Raw genomic sequence first — 19,458 nt, forward strand, 5'->3', positions numbered from 1 at the left:
ACCCATTTACCCATGAAATTAAAGCCCACTAATATTATCACCCATACAACTTAAATTATTTTAAGGAAAAGAAATAATTTTAATATAGTAGGAGCAACATTATAGTAAGTTTGGTCGTTGGTAGTATAAGATTTTTGTAATTATGATTGAAAGGGCATTATAATAATTTTAGCTAATTACGATATGAAGGGTACTTCATTAATTATGATAAAAAAGATATTATAGTAATTTTAGATTACAGAAAGGTCATTACAATCAATTTAAACACGTGTTATTCAATTGTTATGTAATTAGAAAGCATTTAGTCATTTTTAAGAAAATTATTTTCATATTATTGTATAAATGTTAAATTTTAATATATAATTATGAAGTAATTAAAAGAGTATTCTCATAATTATGACAAGAAGATCATAGTAATTATACTTAATTATAACATTAAGGGTACTTTCATAATTAAGGCAAAAAGGCTATTATAGTAATTTTGACCCATTATGGTATTAGTAGAAATGGTAATTTCATAATTATGACAAGAGTAACAGAATAATAATTTTGGTTATTTATGATAAACAGGGTATAATAGTAATTTACATGATGTAATTAAATAGATATAAAATGGCATTTTTTTTAATGATGACATAAAATGCTACAGTAAACAAATCATGAAACAATCCAAAGGTATTAATGTAATTTCGGTGAGATTTACTTTTAATTATAGTTATAGATATTAAAAAAAATACATGCGCGTTGTCATGGGTACAATTTTTTATTTTGTCATATTTATTTATCAGATATTTCTTACAAAATTAATCTAATTAAAGAAAAAAAATAAAAAATAAAAAAATAAATGAGAATAACACGTGGATATCTTAATTGATCTTATTTTTTTTATAAATTTTTCAATAAAAATATAAAAAAAAAAGTTAAAAATAATAGAAAAAAGCTCACGGAAGATGTCACATTGATACCCCAATATTGAGCTTAAAATATTAATTTATTAAATTAAGATAAAAATAACTTTATTAATATAATACATATAGGTCCTATTTAGTAGATAAGATTATGATAAAATAAAAAAAGATGACATTATGAATAAGATTAGATTAAATAATGTTATCATATTTTATATTTAATATGTGCAAGAATTAAAATACGATAATTTATATATAGGTCAAAATTATCATTTCTCAAAGTTTATACAATTTAAATTATTAATGTAATTTTTAAGGATATAATAAGATATTTAAATTTAGTCCCATGAATTAAAAATAATCATATTCATTTTGGGATGATTGAATCATCTTATACCAAGAAGATGATAATTCTTTTCATAATCCTGTTCTTTTCAATTATATATAAACCAAACATAATATAAAATAATTATCATACTATTTAATTTATCATTCTATGCACTAAATATGACCATATATGTATAAAATTAAATAAATAATAAAATATAAATTTTTATAAATACATCAAAATAGCTTAAGATAAAACATCCTAAATATACTTCCGATTTGAATTCATTTCTTTATAAAAATTTAAACCCATCTTAAGGCATATTATTTGAAAATAAAATGACAAAATACATACTCAACCTGTTTCAAGGTAAAATATTGTGAAAATGTATAAATATTTAAAAAGAAAAATAAGTAAACAGAAAAAAATGATAAAAAAAGAAAAAAGAGATTAAAAAAAAAAATAACTTAACACATGACATACCATTAGATCGATGAGACAAAAAAAAATTTAAATCTAAAAAAATTTATTAAATATACATAATAAAAAATAATAGAAGACAAGTAAATACGCAACATGCCCTGAAAATTAAATGGATCACATAAAAAATAAAATTAAAATCTTGAAAAAATAATAAAAAAATTTGACATAAATGGGTACCATTTTAAAAAATAAAATTTATAAAAACTATTTATTAAATATTTTTAAAAATTTGACAAAAATAGGAAAAAATTTTTAAAAAAAAGTGATAGGTAGCTTGGATTTTGGTCTTATACTGTTTGCTCGTACATGATCAAAATTTAAGTATAAAATTCCATAAAGCAAGATTTGACGGTTGCTTCAATCATTTAATCACTCAAGTCTTTTATTGATCTCACATAATAATGAATAAGAAATATGAAGACTTTTTGTGCATATTTTTTCAGGTACATAAAGGGAGGTATAAAGGAGTCGAGATTTGAATCTTAGGCCTCAATCAAATAAAAAAACATAACAACCGATCATTAGAATTTTTTACTAATTTTGCCACTAATTAATCTAGGGCTAGAAGAAATAATTGTATGATAAGAAATTAAAGTGAAAGAATAAGAAAACTATAATGCAATTCATTAATGTAGATATATATATATATATATATTAGTTTTTGACATATGCATGTTGCAGATGTAATTTTTATCTCTAAAAATTTATTTCAATAAATAATTTTTTATAATATTATAATAATATTAAATATTAAAAATTTAATTTTAATTTTGATATAATATAAGTAAATTTTGATAATTTTTTATATAATTTTGATTTTGATAATTTTTTATAAAATTTTGATAACTTTCAATACAATTTTGTTAATTTATGATATAATTTTGATAACCATTAATACAATTTTGAGAATCTTTAATAAAATTTTAGTAAACTCTTGATGTAATTTTAGTAATCTTTTGGTAACTTATGTTATACTTTTATTAATTATTAATAAAATTTATGTCATCATATATTTAACAATGAATTCTTGTAAGAAAGTGCAAGTTCAATTCCAATATAAGATATTTTTTTTTAATATAATAACATTATTGTTTCATTCGATTTTAGAATTTTTTTTTCATAAATTTTTTTATTAAATAGGTTTATAGTAGGTTTATCCTAATCTCTTAAGATAAAATTTCTAACTTTGTTTTTGTTAATAATCAAGATTTAATTCTTGACAACTTCAAGTATAAACAAAATTATTAATGATTGACAATTAAGTTATCATTGATTTACTATTATGTTATCAATGATTTACTACTAAGTTATTAATGATAGATTACAACATTACTAATGATTTACTACTAAATTAACATTGATTTATTACTAATTTATGAATGATTTACTATTAAGTTATAATAACATTGATTTATTACTAATTTATGAATGATTTACTATTAAGTTATAACTGATTTACCACTAAATTGTTAATGATCTACTACTAAGTTATTGATTATTTGTTATAAAGTTATAATTGGTTTATTATTAATTTATCAATGATTTACTACAAAATTATTAATGATTTTTTTTTAGGGTATGATTGACTACTTAAAAATTTTATCCTTTTAATAAAACATTTTAAAGAGTTTAAAGTTTATTAAAAGAACATTATATGGTTTGCGAAAAATAGAGTTAAGTTTAAGAATTAGTCACATGTGAGGAAGGATTAGCACCTTCCATAACATCCATCAAAGATGGTAACAATTGAATGAATGTTATCCTTAGACTTTGGTGAAAATAATCCTATTTTTAATGTTTAGAAATTAATTTCTTTGTTTATTCCAAAAATCTAATCTTTTTTTTTTTTTAAAACAAATCATTTTTATTTTTTTAAAAGCAAAACAATTTATTTTTGATCAAGATAAAAATATCGTAAGCATCAACACACTTTTTTTACTCTCTTATATTTAGGTAGAATTTTAAAAAATCTTTAACTAAGAAATTTTCAAATTATCCTACAAAACTGAGATAATACCTCACGTAAATAATAATCATTAAAAGTCTTTCTATTTTTAGGTCAGATTCTCAAAGGTCGTTCTTACTTGAGATATCATCTTATTTTAAAATATTTTTTTATGAAAAAGAAACCTTATTTATAAAACCTATACATTATGCATGAACACAATAATAATATATGATGTATGCATGATAATTAAATATGAATGACAAAATACAAATGCATTACAATTTAAAAATGCATGTAATAATAAAATAAAATGCAAATGCTTGAATATGATGAAGTTGGTTTTAGGGTTTGAAGGTTAGTTTAGGGTCTGGGATTAGTTTAGGATCTAGGGTTTAAAGTTTAGGGTTTAGATTTGGGATTTAGATTTTGTGGTTTGGGTTTAGTGTTTACAGTTTTAAGTTTAAGATTTAGGATTTAAGTTTACAGCTTAGGGTTTAGGTTTAGAGTTTAGGTTTAGGGTTTATAATTTGAGTTTAGGGTTTTGCATGAAAAATGGATGTTACAAAAATAACAAAAATGCTATTAATAAAAATGCAAACTTTAATTCATAGGACATGTATGAAAATAAATACATTACAAAGTTAGGTATAATTACAAATATATTACAAACTAAACATTCATGCCACAATATGGTCAAAATGAATCAAATATCAAAGGTTTTAAAAAATTTAAAGACAATATTCCACCATTTTCTTTTTTGAATTAAACTACATGCAACAAGATAAATCACCAAAAAGTCTACTAATCTAATATTTTTATTTGTTGAGAATTTCATCAAACATGTAAAAAACTTGAATAACAAGTTAAAAACACAAGCAAACACATAAAAAACAAGCAACATTTAGCCATTAAGCATGGGAAGGAAGTTCGACCAAAACACGAAGAGCTTGGCCGAATGCTCTCATGGCATTCCAGAACTTTTCCAGAACTCTTCCAGAACTCTTTCATCACCTTATTTAGTTAGAACATGCATCAAAACTTTATAATACTATGATATAAAGGCATTTTTATCATGAACGAAATTTTATCAAATACGTAATAAACTAATTAAAAAGGAAACCATGAAAACACGAATATTAGCCAAACACCACATACAAACTCACTAAAACAATCAACAAACATGCATTAAACATATAGTGTAACACTCAAATCATTCATATACATTATTTAAAGCAAGAAAAACAACCAAGGTAAACCAAGAGGAGGTTTGGTCATGGTGGAATGATACTTGGCCGAACTTTCAATGGCTATAACAATGGCGGATTTATTTGCTTTCCTCGATGTCTTTTGGTTCAAACTAAACTATTGATTAGTTGGTTGAATTCTTGGATCAAGTTTGAAGCTATGGAGATAAGTAACTATAGATTTTCTCATTAAAAATAAAATAAAAAAATTAGAGGTTAAATAATAAGAAAACTATGAAAAATGATATAAAATGCTTTGAAATGCAATGAAAAAAGATAATAGAAATTAAACCTTTACAAAGCTCTTCTCAAATTTTTTTACTTTTTTTTTTGCTTACTTTTTTCACATTATAAGCTGTCTCCTTCCCTTTTTCTTTAGCCTTAAATGTCATATAAAAAGGTTATGCAAAATTCTTGCTAGCCTTTAGATGTACTCATCTAATAGATATCTTTTCTTCTTTGTTTATTTTGTAAGAAACCATCTTTCACTATTAGATTCAACCTCTTAAGATCATCTCAAAACTCAAAATATTCATAGCCAAATATTGTATTTTTAATGTTGTTGGAACTATGTGAAAATATCATTTTGCCCACTATTAGAAAGTTTTGTCATTTTGTGCAATTCTTTTGCAGACCTATAAAATAGGATCATTCATGGTTTTATGATTTTAAAGCACCAAAAATCTTAAAATAATATCATATAAGATCTAAAAGTTTTAATGGAAAACTAACATTGAAAATGTCAAATTATGAAAATACTTGTAATATCACTCTCAAATTTTTTTGTTATATTAGTTTTTATATTATAAAAATAATATTTTATTTTATTTTACCTTAGGTGTTTTAAATTTTGGTATGTTGTTGGATGAATCTATGAAAGGGATTAAATTGAAAAAATAAATTTTAGATAATTTTGGCAACAAGGAATGTTTTGAATAATAAACACTTTTAAGGGTCGTAGTGTAATTACCAGATTTAATCTTATCTGTGTACATTTTTTTTTTCAAACCGAAAAGAAAAGAAAAAACTAAAACTAAACAATTCCCAAAAAAAAAAATAGAGAGTGACAATCAAATGGAGGTTTCCATCTTAAGATTCAAAGGCTGCATATAAAGTTCTAAAGTAAGATTAAACTTCGTCTTTCATGAAAATTTTAGTATTTTGTTAGTTTTCTTCATAATCCAACTTTGTGCTTCAAACTTTTTAATCTTCTAGCAACATTCTAGTGGTTTTTCGACAGCATATTTGGTATATATGAAGAGGTCTCTTCAAGACCTTTTCAATGGATTTTGTAGCTCTTCATTTCATTGTATATTTTAGAAGTTACAATTTTTTTTTTAAGTTGAAACAAATTGGTATTTAACAAATCTAGTAGCCTAACTTTGGGTCACCAGAACTTCACTTTCCAGTAACTTTTTTTTTCTATTCTTTAAAGGTTTTTGTAATATGAAATATAATCTTGATTTTGGTATAAGTGGCTCAATCAAAAGGTTTTTGTGCTAAAAGAACTGAAGCCCTACAGATTGTCAAATAGTTTTGAAACCCATAAATTTTGGGCATTTTTGTGATGATTTTCAAAATTAGGTTTTCGAAACTTATGATTCTGGAGTCTTTTTAAATGAAACAAAAATTTAAATTATAGTATTACATGTGAACGTTGAATTAGTATTGGTTGCACCTTTGGATTTAATATAATGTATTAGATACCAGTGTTCAAAGTAGGGTAGGGTAAATGATTAAAAATCTAGAATTTCAAGAACTTATAAAAATTAGTTTTAAATTATTTTAAAAATTATTTTTGCTTTTAATTGATCTAAGTTGTTGTAAACAATATACATTTTGATTGAATAAATTTTATTCAAAATTTGCATGAATTAATATATTTTGCAAATTTATCTTTAAGTTGTCAATTTACAAAAAAAAAAAAAAAAAATCTGATTTTTCTTAGGAAGTTTTACAAAGCTAAATTTAAAGTAATGTCATGGTTTATCTCATCTAAATACTATATTCAATATTGATTTTGGGTTTTAGCCTATTATTTTAGTCCTTCAATATTTTGGTATTCTTTTAAACATCATGAGATAAAATCCTTTTTTCTAAGATATATATATTTAGAATTAATTTTAATTAATGAAAAAGGTTTTTACACCATAAATACCTTAAAATGTCCCCCAAAAAAGCCATGTAATTATTTTGATAATGGATAAGTTTTAGTTTGTGACTCTGAATGTTGTTGGATTAATAGATTATGAGTGGTTTTGAATGCTTTGTTCTTTGACTGCAGTCATTAGCAAGTTCAGGTAAGTGACTTGATCTTCCTTTGGTCTTTATGACCCTAAAAATTAACCTTAGTATGTTTAGAGTTAATAATGTATATTGTTTAAAGTTAATAATGTATATTATTTTTTCCATTTGTTTTGTAAATCGGGTTGAGCATCCAAAATGTATATATATAGAATTTTTTTGTTATGAATTTGGATATGATTTTGTTATTTCTTTGATCTTCGAATATGATTTTATAATGATATATTCATACATCCACAGCATTTTTCAATATGAAATTTTGCTTTAGAATGATATGTGAACTTTATTATATACAAATTATGTTTGAGAAAGTATATGAATATTAGTTTTGTCTATTTTGGGTAATCTGAAAATATATTCTGATATTGTCTCTTAATATGGCTATGTTTTGACTTTGTCGATAGGGGTTATTGTTAGCCATGTTGACATGTACTTTGTGATATCAACATCGATTTCGAACCATACAATCATTGAGAATAGTGGTTTTTGTTCATCATACCTCTAATGATATACTTTTGCCCATTGCTTTAAAAAGGTTACTATGATTTTTGTTTTGTCTCATTACACTAACAATTTATGATTGTTCAATGCAACTACCTAGTTACTTTTGATATACTTCTGTCCCATTGCATTAATGAGTTAACCATAATTTTGGTTTTGATTTTGACTTATGTTACATGGGTTAAATGTGGTTGTAGTATGTTACGAGAAACTAATAAAATTTATAATTTTGTGAGATTTTATTTTGCTTCATAATCTGAAAATCTGATTTTGAGAATATGATTTGTGAAAATATGTTTGTGAATACAAGATTACCTAAAATATTTTTGATCATTTAGTTAATATTTGGCCTAAATGTTTTGTAGTATGCTTAATCCAATTGAGGGAATGTCAATTACTTGCTAAGTCATCGTATTTATTCCTTTAATTTTTTTTACTTTTTTTTTTTTGCATATTTCGATGTTTTTATCTTTAGAGGCTTAATTTTTTCAACAACTTGGATTAGCAAGATTAGCATTTGTCCTTAACTTGATATAGCTTTTAAAGTGAGTATTTTATTAGTGATCTTAAAAGAATTGTTAGTAAGAATTTTGATGCATTCAAGTAACTTGTGATTGGAATAATTTTGACGACTTGAAATTCTATAAAGCATTTTGGAAGTTATTGAAGATTTTGATTTAATTCAATATCTATTGCCTTGCATGCTTATGAGATTCGTCTCATAAGTATGTGGCGTTGTTATATTTTAAATCTTTGGGTTTGGTGCGTGATAATACCCCTAAAAAGATATTTTGATAATTTTAACCTTCTAAGGTGCAATAAAGGTTTTCAATATACCAAAAATTATAAAATAATATGAAAAAATTATTTAAAGCATTTCATGAAAAACTAACCTCGAAAAAGTCAAATTACCAAAATACCCCTTAAAGGTATTTTAGTAATTTCACACATTTCAAGGTACAATCAAGGTTTTTAATACACTTAAAATCATAAAATAAAAATAAAACTATGATCTAGAGTGTTTCACGAAAAACTAACTTCGAAAATGTCAAATTATAAAAATACCCTTAAGGTTATTTTGGTAATTTCACACTTCTCGGGATACGATCAAAATTTTCAATGTATCAAAAATTATAAAATAATATTTAAATGTGATTGAAAATTTTACAAAAATCCAACTTTAAGAAGGTCAAATTATAAAAATACTTATAAAGGGCATTTCGATAATTTTATCCTTCTCGAAATGCAATCAAAGTTTTCAGTGTATTAAAATCACAAAAATTAATTCTTAGCCTTATCAATCCCATTTGGTTATGAATTTTAAAAGATTGACTTAATTTAATTTGATTTACTAACTTTGACCAACTATGACCTTATTTGACAAAGTTTGATCTTATGGCATTTTGGGTCAAATTGGTCCTAAATAGATTTTGAAAACTTGTCAAAATTTAAAAAATGTTGGATTTGAACTTGGTTAGAATTAAAGAAACTCACAACTAGCCAAGTTCTACTCAGACGAAATTAGGTGTCTACACTAAGTTATTAGTGATTTACTACTAAATTATTAATAATTTATATCTAAATTATCAATGATTTGCTATTATATTATTATGCATTTACTAGTATGTAATATTGATTTACTACCTAGTTTTCGATTATTTATTATAAAATCATCACAGATTTATTGCTAAATTAACTATGAATCATTATCAAGTTGTCACTTATTTATATTAAATTATTCAAAGTTTACTATTATGTTATCATTTATTAACCATTAAGTTTTTTATGATTAACTATTTCTAAGTTATATTGATTTGCTTTTAAGTTTTAACAATTAACTTCTAAATTATCATTAATTTACTACCAACTTATTTTTTATTTACTACTAAGTTTATCAATTAATTACGAGTAAACTAAAATTGATTTACTTTCAAATTATCATTAATTTACTATTAAACTATCATTGATTTATATTAAGTTATCAATTATTAATCACTAAATTATCACTTATTTTTTATTTACCTATCATTGATTTACTAATATGTTGTTATGCATTTATAATAACGAAACATAAATTTAAGAGTTCACTAATAATATATGAGATAATTTTTTTTATATATAATAACATTATTGTTTTATTCAAGTTTAGAATTTTTTTCACTAATTTTTCATTGAATAGATTTATGGTAGGCTTATAATAGTCCTAAAATGAAAGTTTTAACTTTGTTTCTGCTGGTAATTAGGGTTCAATCTTTGGTAACTTTAGATATCAATGATTGATAATTAAGTTATTAGTTATTTTTACTACTAAATTATCAATGATTTATTACTAATTCATGAATAATCTATTATTAAATTATAAATGATTTACTATTAAACTGTTGATGATTTATCATTAGGTTATTAATGATTTATTATTAAATTATAATTGATTTACTAATTAATTTACTGATGATTTACTAAAAAATTATTAATAATTAAATAATTTACTACTAAATTATCATTAATTTACAACTAAGTTATTAGTAATTTACTACTACATTATTAGTGATTTACTACTAAATTATTAATTTACTAATAAATTATCAATGATTTATTATTATATTTTTATATATTTACTATTATGTAGTATTGTCAATTGGGCTTGGCAACTAATGACATTTCACAATTTGACAAGGTATGGGCTTTGCTTGGCACGATTTAGTGCTATAATCTTGGGTTGTGCCAAGCACACTTCATATACTTGTGTTGTATTGGATTAGAGATTTTGGATCCATTGGGCCGGCACAACATGACTCATCAAAGCTCAATCTCAGCACGTGGTACATGAGTTGGCATGACATGGCACACAAGCACTAATATGCCATGTTGTGTCAACCTATAAATGTTATAAATAAGTTTAGTATATTGATCCTTAATTGTATTTTATATATGTTACTCTTATCATATGATGAATTTTTTTTACCTTTTTGAAATTTTATGTGTTAGCAACTTATAGAAATTAAATTGTATCAATAAATATATTTATAAAATATTTAAAATATTAGTATATAAAATTACAATTTTTTTATTTTGATTTGTCATTTTCTAAAACTATCTCTATTACTTAAAAATTGATTATAAAAAAAACAAGAATAAGACAAAAGATATTATATAAATGAATCATCATATGGAGAAAATGAGAAATAAAATAATAATGTATATCCATTTTTTAAAATTTAAATATGTAATATTAGTATTTGGTAATTTCCACATATTATTTTGGTGGATTCTTTTAACCTTTACTAGTAAATATAGATATTTTGTTAAACCATGTGAATTATATTCTTCACTTACTAATTTCATATATTAGTTTTTAAATATAGTTGAAATTTTTTTTAAATTCCTAAAATTATGATAAAAATTTAAAAAACTATTAATGGGTTGTACTTAGCTCGATATTGAATGAAGAATAGTGCCATGCTAGGCACGACGTATGAAGGCTATTGGCCATGCACCATTCTAGATTATATTTTTAGTTTTCATGGGTCGTGCTGACATGTTAAATAATAGTGCCGGTCTTGCATGACCCATTAATATATGAGTTAAATTTTTAATAGACCTATACTACTGTGTTATCATTGATTTATTACTTAATTTTTAATTTATATTACAAAATTATCATCAATTTGTCACTAAATTATTTATGATTCACTATCAAGTTATTATTGATTATATTAAATTATGCATGATTTACTATTGAGGTATCATTAATTAACTATTATGTTATCAATAATTTATTACTAAGTTATTCTAATATACTTTTAAGTTTTCAATAATTAACTATTAACTTATTAATTAATTATTATTAATTTATAATTGATTTACTACTAAGTTATTCATTATTTACTACTATAAATTAATTACTATTAAACTAAAATTGATTTGCTATTAAAATATTATTAAGTTATTATTGATTTGTTACTAAGTTATCAATAATTAATTACTAAGTTATCATTTATTTTTTAAAGTTATCTTTGATTTAGTACTATGTTGTTATGCATTTATAATTATATTATAATTGATTTACTAAAAGTTACCAATTATTAATTACTAAATTATCATTCATTTACTACTAAATTATCTCTAATTTAGTACTAAGTTATCGATGATTATTACTAAGTTATAATGATTACATTTAAATTTTTAATGATTAATGATTAATTATTAAGTTATTAATTATTTATTACTATGTTATCATTTATTTATGCATATTAGAAAAGAAAGTAATCATAATTTATGCTAGATTATATAATTTGTAAGTTAGAGAAAGAAAAAAAAAGTTCAAGTGTAAACGACGTGATAAAAATGAGTAAATATTTTTAATTTACTATCAGTAGTTTAATACATAATAATAAGTTAAAATAATAACTTTTTATACGAATACAAGCATTAAAACTAAATTAAATAAATATATACTATATATATTAAGTCAATAATTTTAAGATATTTTTATTTTTTAGTCCATGATATATATAGTAAAATAAGTTTTATTTATGGTTTAATTGAATTATTTATGTATGTGTTTAACACTTTTGAAATCAAAATTTTAAAATTTTAAGTAATTTAATTTTACATAAATTTTATTTTTAATTATAGTTGATTTAAATTAAACTTAGATAAATTAATAAAAATTATATGTCTAAAATTAAATTTATTAATTTAAAAATTTAGAAAAATATTAAGATCGATTACAACTAATATTTTCTAAGTTCAAATGATAGATGATATAACTATCCATTGGAACCATGGTCTTTGAACATTTGTATAGTAAAAAGAACTAGGAAAGAATGAAAAATGTGCATGAGAAAATGAATGCTACAAGAAATCATTATAATTCAAAAGCTTTGATTTTATTCCCACGTTTTTGTAGAATTCAGAAGGAAGAGTTTGAGTTAGAGGCAAGTAAACAGTGTAGGGACAAGTAGTCAGTTCCCTTCTTATAAAAAAGACAATCCAACAAATCATTCCAATGCTTCAACAGTAAAATTTCTCACATCCATTTCTCTTTCCGCAGTCTTTTGCATTTCTTTGTTTAGTTTATAGTGCCCCCCATCATCTCTTAGCTTTTGGAGAGGAACTAAATGCCAAGAAGGAACCCTCCCAAATCCAACCATGGTTTCCAAAAGGCCATTGGTGAAACTGAAAATCTCAAAGAGGTAAAGCACCAGCACTTATCAAACCAATTATAAGCACTTACTCTGCTTTGATTGGTTTACAATCATATATATTGTCTTCAAGATTCTATTAAAATACCTTTTTTTTTTCCATGTCTATAAATTACCTAAAAAGTAATATACATGATAATTTTCATATTTTATATATATATAACATTAAGGTGGTCTCCATGAATTCATTCTTTTCTTAATTTACTTTTTCATTTATTTTATTTCTCTTTATCTAAGAAATATTAATTTAAATATTGAAACTCGTTTCAGCATATCAACTCCAATTTCTTTATTTTGTATGTTCTTTGATGTACCGTTATTGAAAAATTTGAACATCAACATTATTAATTCATTTGAGATAACAATGAGAACTCAAATTTAATGCTAAATTAATTTATTTGAGATTCAATTTATTTGGCTGCCTTAACATTTTTAAAATCTTGGGAGTTGGAGTACGTCAACTTCATACATTTGCTAAAATAAGAGTCTTTTATGCATTGTTCAAACAAATTTTTTTTTAGAAGCAAACAATTTTTAATAGTAAGAACAAATAGTAATAAAAATTTCACCAAATGTTCAGTAAATCTCAAAATTTTGAGTGATTTTTACCCTTTTTTAAGCTTAAAAGTTCAAAGTAATCATCAGTCATCAGTTGGGAAAGAAACAAAAGTTAATCACTCCATTGCTATCTTAGCTTTCACATCATTCATGCAAAATCTATTGCTTCATTTTACAAAAAGGAAATTAACGACATAATAAGCTCAATATTAAAATTGTTGACAATGAAACTTTCTCCTCAAGAGATTGGGCTGGCAGATAAATTGGTTAAGGCTATTAAGATCCCAATTTATAGAAAATGAATACGACTAAAACTAGAAATTAGTATATAAGTACTACTTATTACGTTAGTTAATTGTAAGTTTTTTTTTTTTTTTGAAAGGCTTGTCAATCGTAAGTTAAGATGCGACACATAATTAAAAATTATTATCTGATCATGCATGAATTTAGCACTGAAAATCAAATTAATAACATGAGCACTCTATACTAAAATAGTCATTTTTAATTATGTGTTGTATTTTAATTTCTTGATTATTCAACTTACTATTGATATACGTTAATTAATTTGAAAGTTCAATAGGGATTCAATTATAAAACACACTTTCTAATGCAATGGAAGCGAAGCTATAGTAAGAAAGGTTTATTTATTTATTATTTTTTTTAAATTGTAAGAAAGGCTTGTCTAATGAAAAATTATTTGATATATTAATAATAAAGTTTTTTAATTTTATAAAACGGGTTAACATGATTACATATGTTTTATTTTTTAAATTTTTTAAATAAAAAATAAAATTATATATCATTCTATTAATTCTAGAGGTGAAGTTAAAAAGCTTTCTATTAGTATATTTGATATAATTATTTTCCTATTTAGATTTCTAGCCAAAAAAAATAGAAGTTAGATTTAAATGGAACATTACTGATTAGTCAATGCCCAAGTTTAGGCCTAGCCCTAACAATATATGAGCCTTAGAAATTGGCCTCAACTAGTCTTATTTATAGATTTATGCCATTAAAATTTGAATTGCAGTCCAAAACTTAGGTTCCTATTGACAGTTCTACGCAATTGTTACCACACAGTTTGCCCTCAAAATATTTCCTTTTATTTGTCTGAGAAAACTAGCAGAAATATATTGGCAACATAAATTACAAACTGAGCTCTGGCTAAAGAAAAACCCAAATTGAGTTATATGCCTTCTTTTAATATAGATATATATACACACAAACATAAAAACGACTTGAAAGGGGAAATTGACCTAAGATAAATTGGCAAGAATTTTACCACAAAAATGCAGCCTTCTGTTTTCCTTTTTTTTGAATTAAATATATACAAGTTATTTTCATGAGTAAACTTGTGAATTTTTAACATATTTTGAAGGAAAGTGAAGAAATCAATTATATTTGAAGGACTTTGCCCTCATATGAATTTAAAAAAAAAAATCTATTATAATCCCTTCATTAGATAAGGCTAAACGAGAGAAAAAAAAGTATTATCATGAAACAATAAAATCATTGATAGCTGCATTTTTTTTCTTTAAATTAAAAAATAAGAGATGTTAGAGATAAGCTAGAATATTGATTATTCTTTGTTGAAACAAACAAGTTTAGCATCTTTTTTAAAATAAAAAAAGTAACATGTTATAATGATGTGTAAGTTTGCGAAAACACATAAAAAAATGTTGTCCATAAGAAAAACAAAAAAAAAAACAAAAATCTGCAGAGTCATTACCAAGAAAAAACAAAAAAAAAAAAAAAAAAAAAAACTTTTCTTATTGGATGAGTTCCAAGAGAATCAGAACATTCTTCGAAGTCCTACAAATCAAACGCAAAACTTGTCAACCTAATAAGGCTAAAAAAAGGGTTATTCCAAAGTTTCCAACTCAAGAAAACAAGAGGCTAAAGCACCTGGTTTTCGGCCTTTGAGGGTTAAGTCAAAATGTTAAATGTATAGCCCACTGAAATGAGATTAATACACGCTTAGCCAGGGAAACATCTTCCTAGGCTGGCCCTTTCATATTAAATTAATACTATAAATACTCAAATTGGATTGAAATTGAATTTCAAACAGAAATCTGCAAAGTCGGCCTTGTAGATCCAACAAATCGACCTTTTTTTGTAAAGTGTTTAAGGTTTGTTTTCATTAGGGAAGAGAAGAAGAAGAAGAAAAGATTTTCTGATGGGGCGTTGGATGAAGCCAGAGGTAAGGAGTAGGCAAAATGGCGCCAAATACTAAGATCCTATTTAACTTTATTTGAAAATGTTTATTAGACCGCACTGTATTTGTTAATGTCATGATTTAATTAATTTTCCTATGCAAAAATTGTTACTTTATTTTTTATTTTTATTTTTATATTCTTTGATTGATGTATTTATATATTCAGGTGTATCCCCTACTAGGAGCCATGACATTTGTAACAAGTATGTGCATCTTTCAACTTACCAGAAATGTTTTCCTAAATCCTGCAGTCAGGTAAAATTTTTTGAAACTTTCAAATCAAAATCTCATGTTTTAATGGATAAAAATATATTTGTCCCTTTTCAATGATAACTTGATTAATGCAATTAAAGTATTTATTCCATCAGCCACATATGTTCTTACAAATTACAAAAATTGCAGAATCAATAAATCTGACCGTAGCAAGGCAGTGCTAGAAAACTATGAGGAAGGAGAAAAATATGCTGAACATGGACTTCGCAAATTCCTCCGAACCCGCCCTCCAGAAGTCATGCCTGCCATTAACCATTTCTTCTCTGAAGATAAATGATCCTGACGTCAAGCTATTGTATGAATTTTTATTATGGATAGTCCTCAGTTTCCCTTTCTTTTTGGTTTCGAGGAATTTATACGACAAAGGTTTTCTTGTTATCTTAATGTAATATATTGATATTCTCATCGATGTTTTAATATATGTCTTTTCTAATCAAAATATAATATTATCCAAAATGTAAAAGGTAATTGCATTATGGGTCTTTGCTGCTTGAACGAAAACGCTTCCTTTCTTACCAGCTTAAACTTTGAGACATTGGAGCTTGAAATGATATTTGATCTTATCGGGTCTGGCCTGATTGACTTTGTCACTTCTAAAACTATGTTTATTGGCCGACTTTTCAGTCTATTGAAATCAAAAGTCTATTGAATCCATTTTAACTCGTCTAATTTAAATTATTATTAAAATATTAAAATTTTATATTAATATATTAATTTTTAAAATATATTTTAAATTTACAATTAAATAAAATATAATTATTAAATAATAAAATATTAAAATTTTATTTAGAGTCCAACTCAATCCAAGACGGCTCATTCGAACAAATACTTTTCCTTTTTAATATTTTTAATTTGAACTAATATTTTTTTAATATTAAAAATGTTAATTAAAAAGTAATCATCTTAAATTATCTAAATTACTTAGGGTAATATTCCATGATCAAAATGATTGATTTTATATTTAAAGAATCAATGTAAAAGGACATACCATAGGAGTAATTGATTGCCTTAACAAGAGCAATTGATTGCTATATGCTATGCTATGTATTCTAGAAAGATATTAACAAAGCTTAATAAAGGAGTAATCGATTGCATAACATAGGACAATCAACTACTATGATTGGTATAAACATTTTATTTTGTTGGAGATCTTTTCAATATTATAAAACTTTAAGCTTTAATTTGATATTAGATTTTCAATTATATTATTAATTTTTAAGTCCAAATCAAAAGGTCCCAAAAGTTTTATTTATAAGTGTATTTTATTTCATTCTTTAAATCTAATTTTAATTTTTGATAAAAAAATAAAAAAAAGATGTTGAGTGTAAACACTCTATTTTGTTTAAGATTTCCCTTTAAATTGATATTGGGCCTGAAAAAATTCGTCAATCAAATTTTTTGATAAGGCTTTAGATTGGCCCTTTTTAGTTTGGGTTAATATTGAGCTTTAAGCTATACATTCTTTTGGGTTTTGGAAAAGGATTTTGTTGTTTGAGTTTGGATTGTGTCTTGAGCCTAAACTAAGTATATGATCATTTTCTTTATTTGTTTTATTTTTATTTTTATCTATAATTTAATTTTATTTCAGTTTATTTTGGGAAAAAATTAAAGATAAAAAATCCTGGAGAAAATCTGAAGGGTATTCAAATTGAATTCTTCTGGTGATGAAGTTTTTGTTGGCTTAATCACTTTTGAGATAAGAACTCCAAGGAGATTATGCAAATCTCATTAAAAATTAGAAGTTTTTTTAATCTAGGATTCTTTTTGGGTTAAGGTTGGATCCTTATAAAAGCAACATCTACAATCAACAGAGGGGGGCAACAATCATTGGCAACCAAAATTGAGCAAAACCCAGCAACCAGCAACTAATTCCTAGCTAGCCTACTATTGCCTGAAGCCACCCACCAACGAAATTCTTAGCAAACCCCTTTACCAAGGTTCCACACCCATTAGCTATTATCACATAAACATACACCATACACACACAAGCAAAAATGGAGGTTCTCAGCCATTGTGCAACAAGTTGAAGAACAAAAATTTTCACGTAACTAATTCATTACCACTATCAATCAAGCTTAACAATCACAGAGACAGTTTCTGGCAAGCATTTTCAACAAAGGTTATGTACAGTCAAAAAATCAATAGACTAAAAAACCATGAGTTCTACTAGTTAACGGTACCAAGCCTTCTTACAGCAGCCATCATCTGCCATAGCCACTATCGATAGACCAAGCCTATTAACTCGAAACACCATCACTGCTAGCAATCAACAACCATAATCAACAACAATGTAGAGAAGCCAAAATTGACAGAAAACATAGAAGCTACACATAAGACAAAACTCAGAAGTAAATCGACCGTAAAAAGAGGAAAAAGAAAAGTCAAACCTGGGGTTTTGGATTTGAGTGGTTTAAAACAATTTTGGGACTCGAAACTTGTTGAAAAATTAGCCAAGAAGAAGGAGAGTAACATAACTCAAGGTGGTGACTGTATAAGTAGTGGATGAGAAGATGTTGGAGAAGGTAACTGCAATCTTCGAACTCAAATCTACACGAATTTATCAGGTTTTAGAGAGGACTAGCTAAAGATTGTAAAAAAAGAAAGAGAATGGAATATGAATAAAAAGTTAAGAGAGATTCGGCCATCAACGAGCGGTGGTCAGTGCTCTTGCATTTTAAATTTGTGGGGTTTTGGTTAGAGAGAGAATGAGAGAAAATTGAATTAGAGAGAGAGTGAAAATAGAAAATTGGGGAAAAAAAGGAAAATTTTTGTTTATAAAGCCATGTAAAACGGGCTTTTCATTAAACTAGGAGTATCCGCATGTTTTGCTGACTTGACTCGAAACTCGCAAGAAGACCCGAAAACCTAGAGATTGGTCTTTAGCCGAGACGTGAAGTAGAGATGATGAGGTTGAGCCTCCAAGCCACTTTTTTAGTCTAAAGTTGAGTCAATTTTTTTGATATTTTATTTATTTATTTGTTTCAATAAAAAATTTTAAATAAAATTTAGAAAATTAAAATTTTAAAATCTTAACAAACTATTAAAATATTTAATTATTTTTTTAAAAATAATAAAATAAAATATTAATTTTATCAAATTAGTAGATGATTTAAATCTTAAATTAAATCTTATCAAATTATTAAAAAATTTAATAATTTTTATAAAAAATAAAATTTTTATTTCTATCAAGCTATTGGAGAATTTAAAAATTAAATTAAACTTACTAAACTATTGAAAGTTTTAATTTTTTTAATGAATTAAATTAAAAATATTCTTTAAAATCAATTCTACCAAACTATTGAAAAATTTAAATATCGAATTAAATTTTACCAAACTATTAGAAGATTTAATGGTTATTTCATTAAAAAAATATACCAATAAATTTTAAAATGAAAATCCTACAAACTATTGGAGGATATGCTTCAAAATAAAATATTACCAAACTATTAAAAGATTTTATTGATTATGAAATCAATCAATTTCTTAAAA

At 24.4% G+C, this 19,458-nt stretch overlaps 1 protein-coding gene and 1 long non-coding RNA gene across 2 annotated transcripts; one reads left to right on the top strand and one right to left on the bottom strand.

Moving 5' to 3' along the window:
* The first annotated feature begins 15,522 nt into the window (after positions 1–15,522).
* On the top strand, positions 15,523–16,388 carry LOC111306266 (uncharacterized). The gene is made up of 3 exons (XM_022904169.2): positions 15,523–15,681; positions 15,863–15,951; positions 16,099–16,388. The coding sequence occupies exons 1-3, from the start codon at positions 15,658–15,660 to the stop codon at positions 16,244–16,246; spliced, it is 261 nt and encodes an 86-aa protein (XP_022759904.1). The 5' UTR covers positions 15,523–15,657; the 3' UTR covers positions 16,247–16,388.
* A 1,604-nt stretch (positions 16,389–17,992) lies between these two features.
* Positions 17,993–18,806, bottom strand: LOC149512929 (uncharacterized). The gene is made up of 2 exons (XR_016331679.1): positions 18,357–18,806; positions 17,993–18,225 (listed from the first exon to the last, which is right to left on the bottom strand). It is a non-coding gene; the product is annotated as an uncharacterized LOC149512929 (long non-coding RNA).
* Positions 18,807–19,458: the final 652 nt, after the last annotated feature.

This window comes from Durio zibethinus, chromosome 21 (genome assembly GCF_047325235.1).
Source record: "Durio zibethinus cultivar Kanyao isolate XHJ-2024 chromosome 21, ASM4732523v1, whole genome shotgun sequence".
In the NCBI taxonomy this organism is placed as follows: Eukaryota; Viridiplantae; Streptophyta; class Magnoliopsida; order Malvales; family Malvaceae; genus Durio; species Durio zibethinus.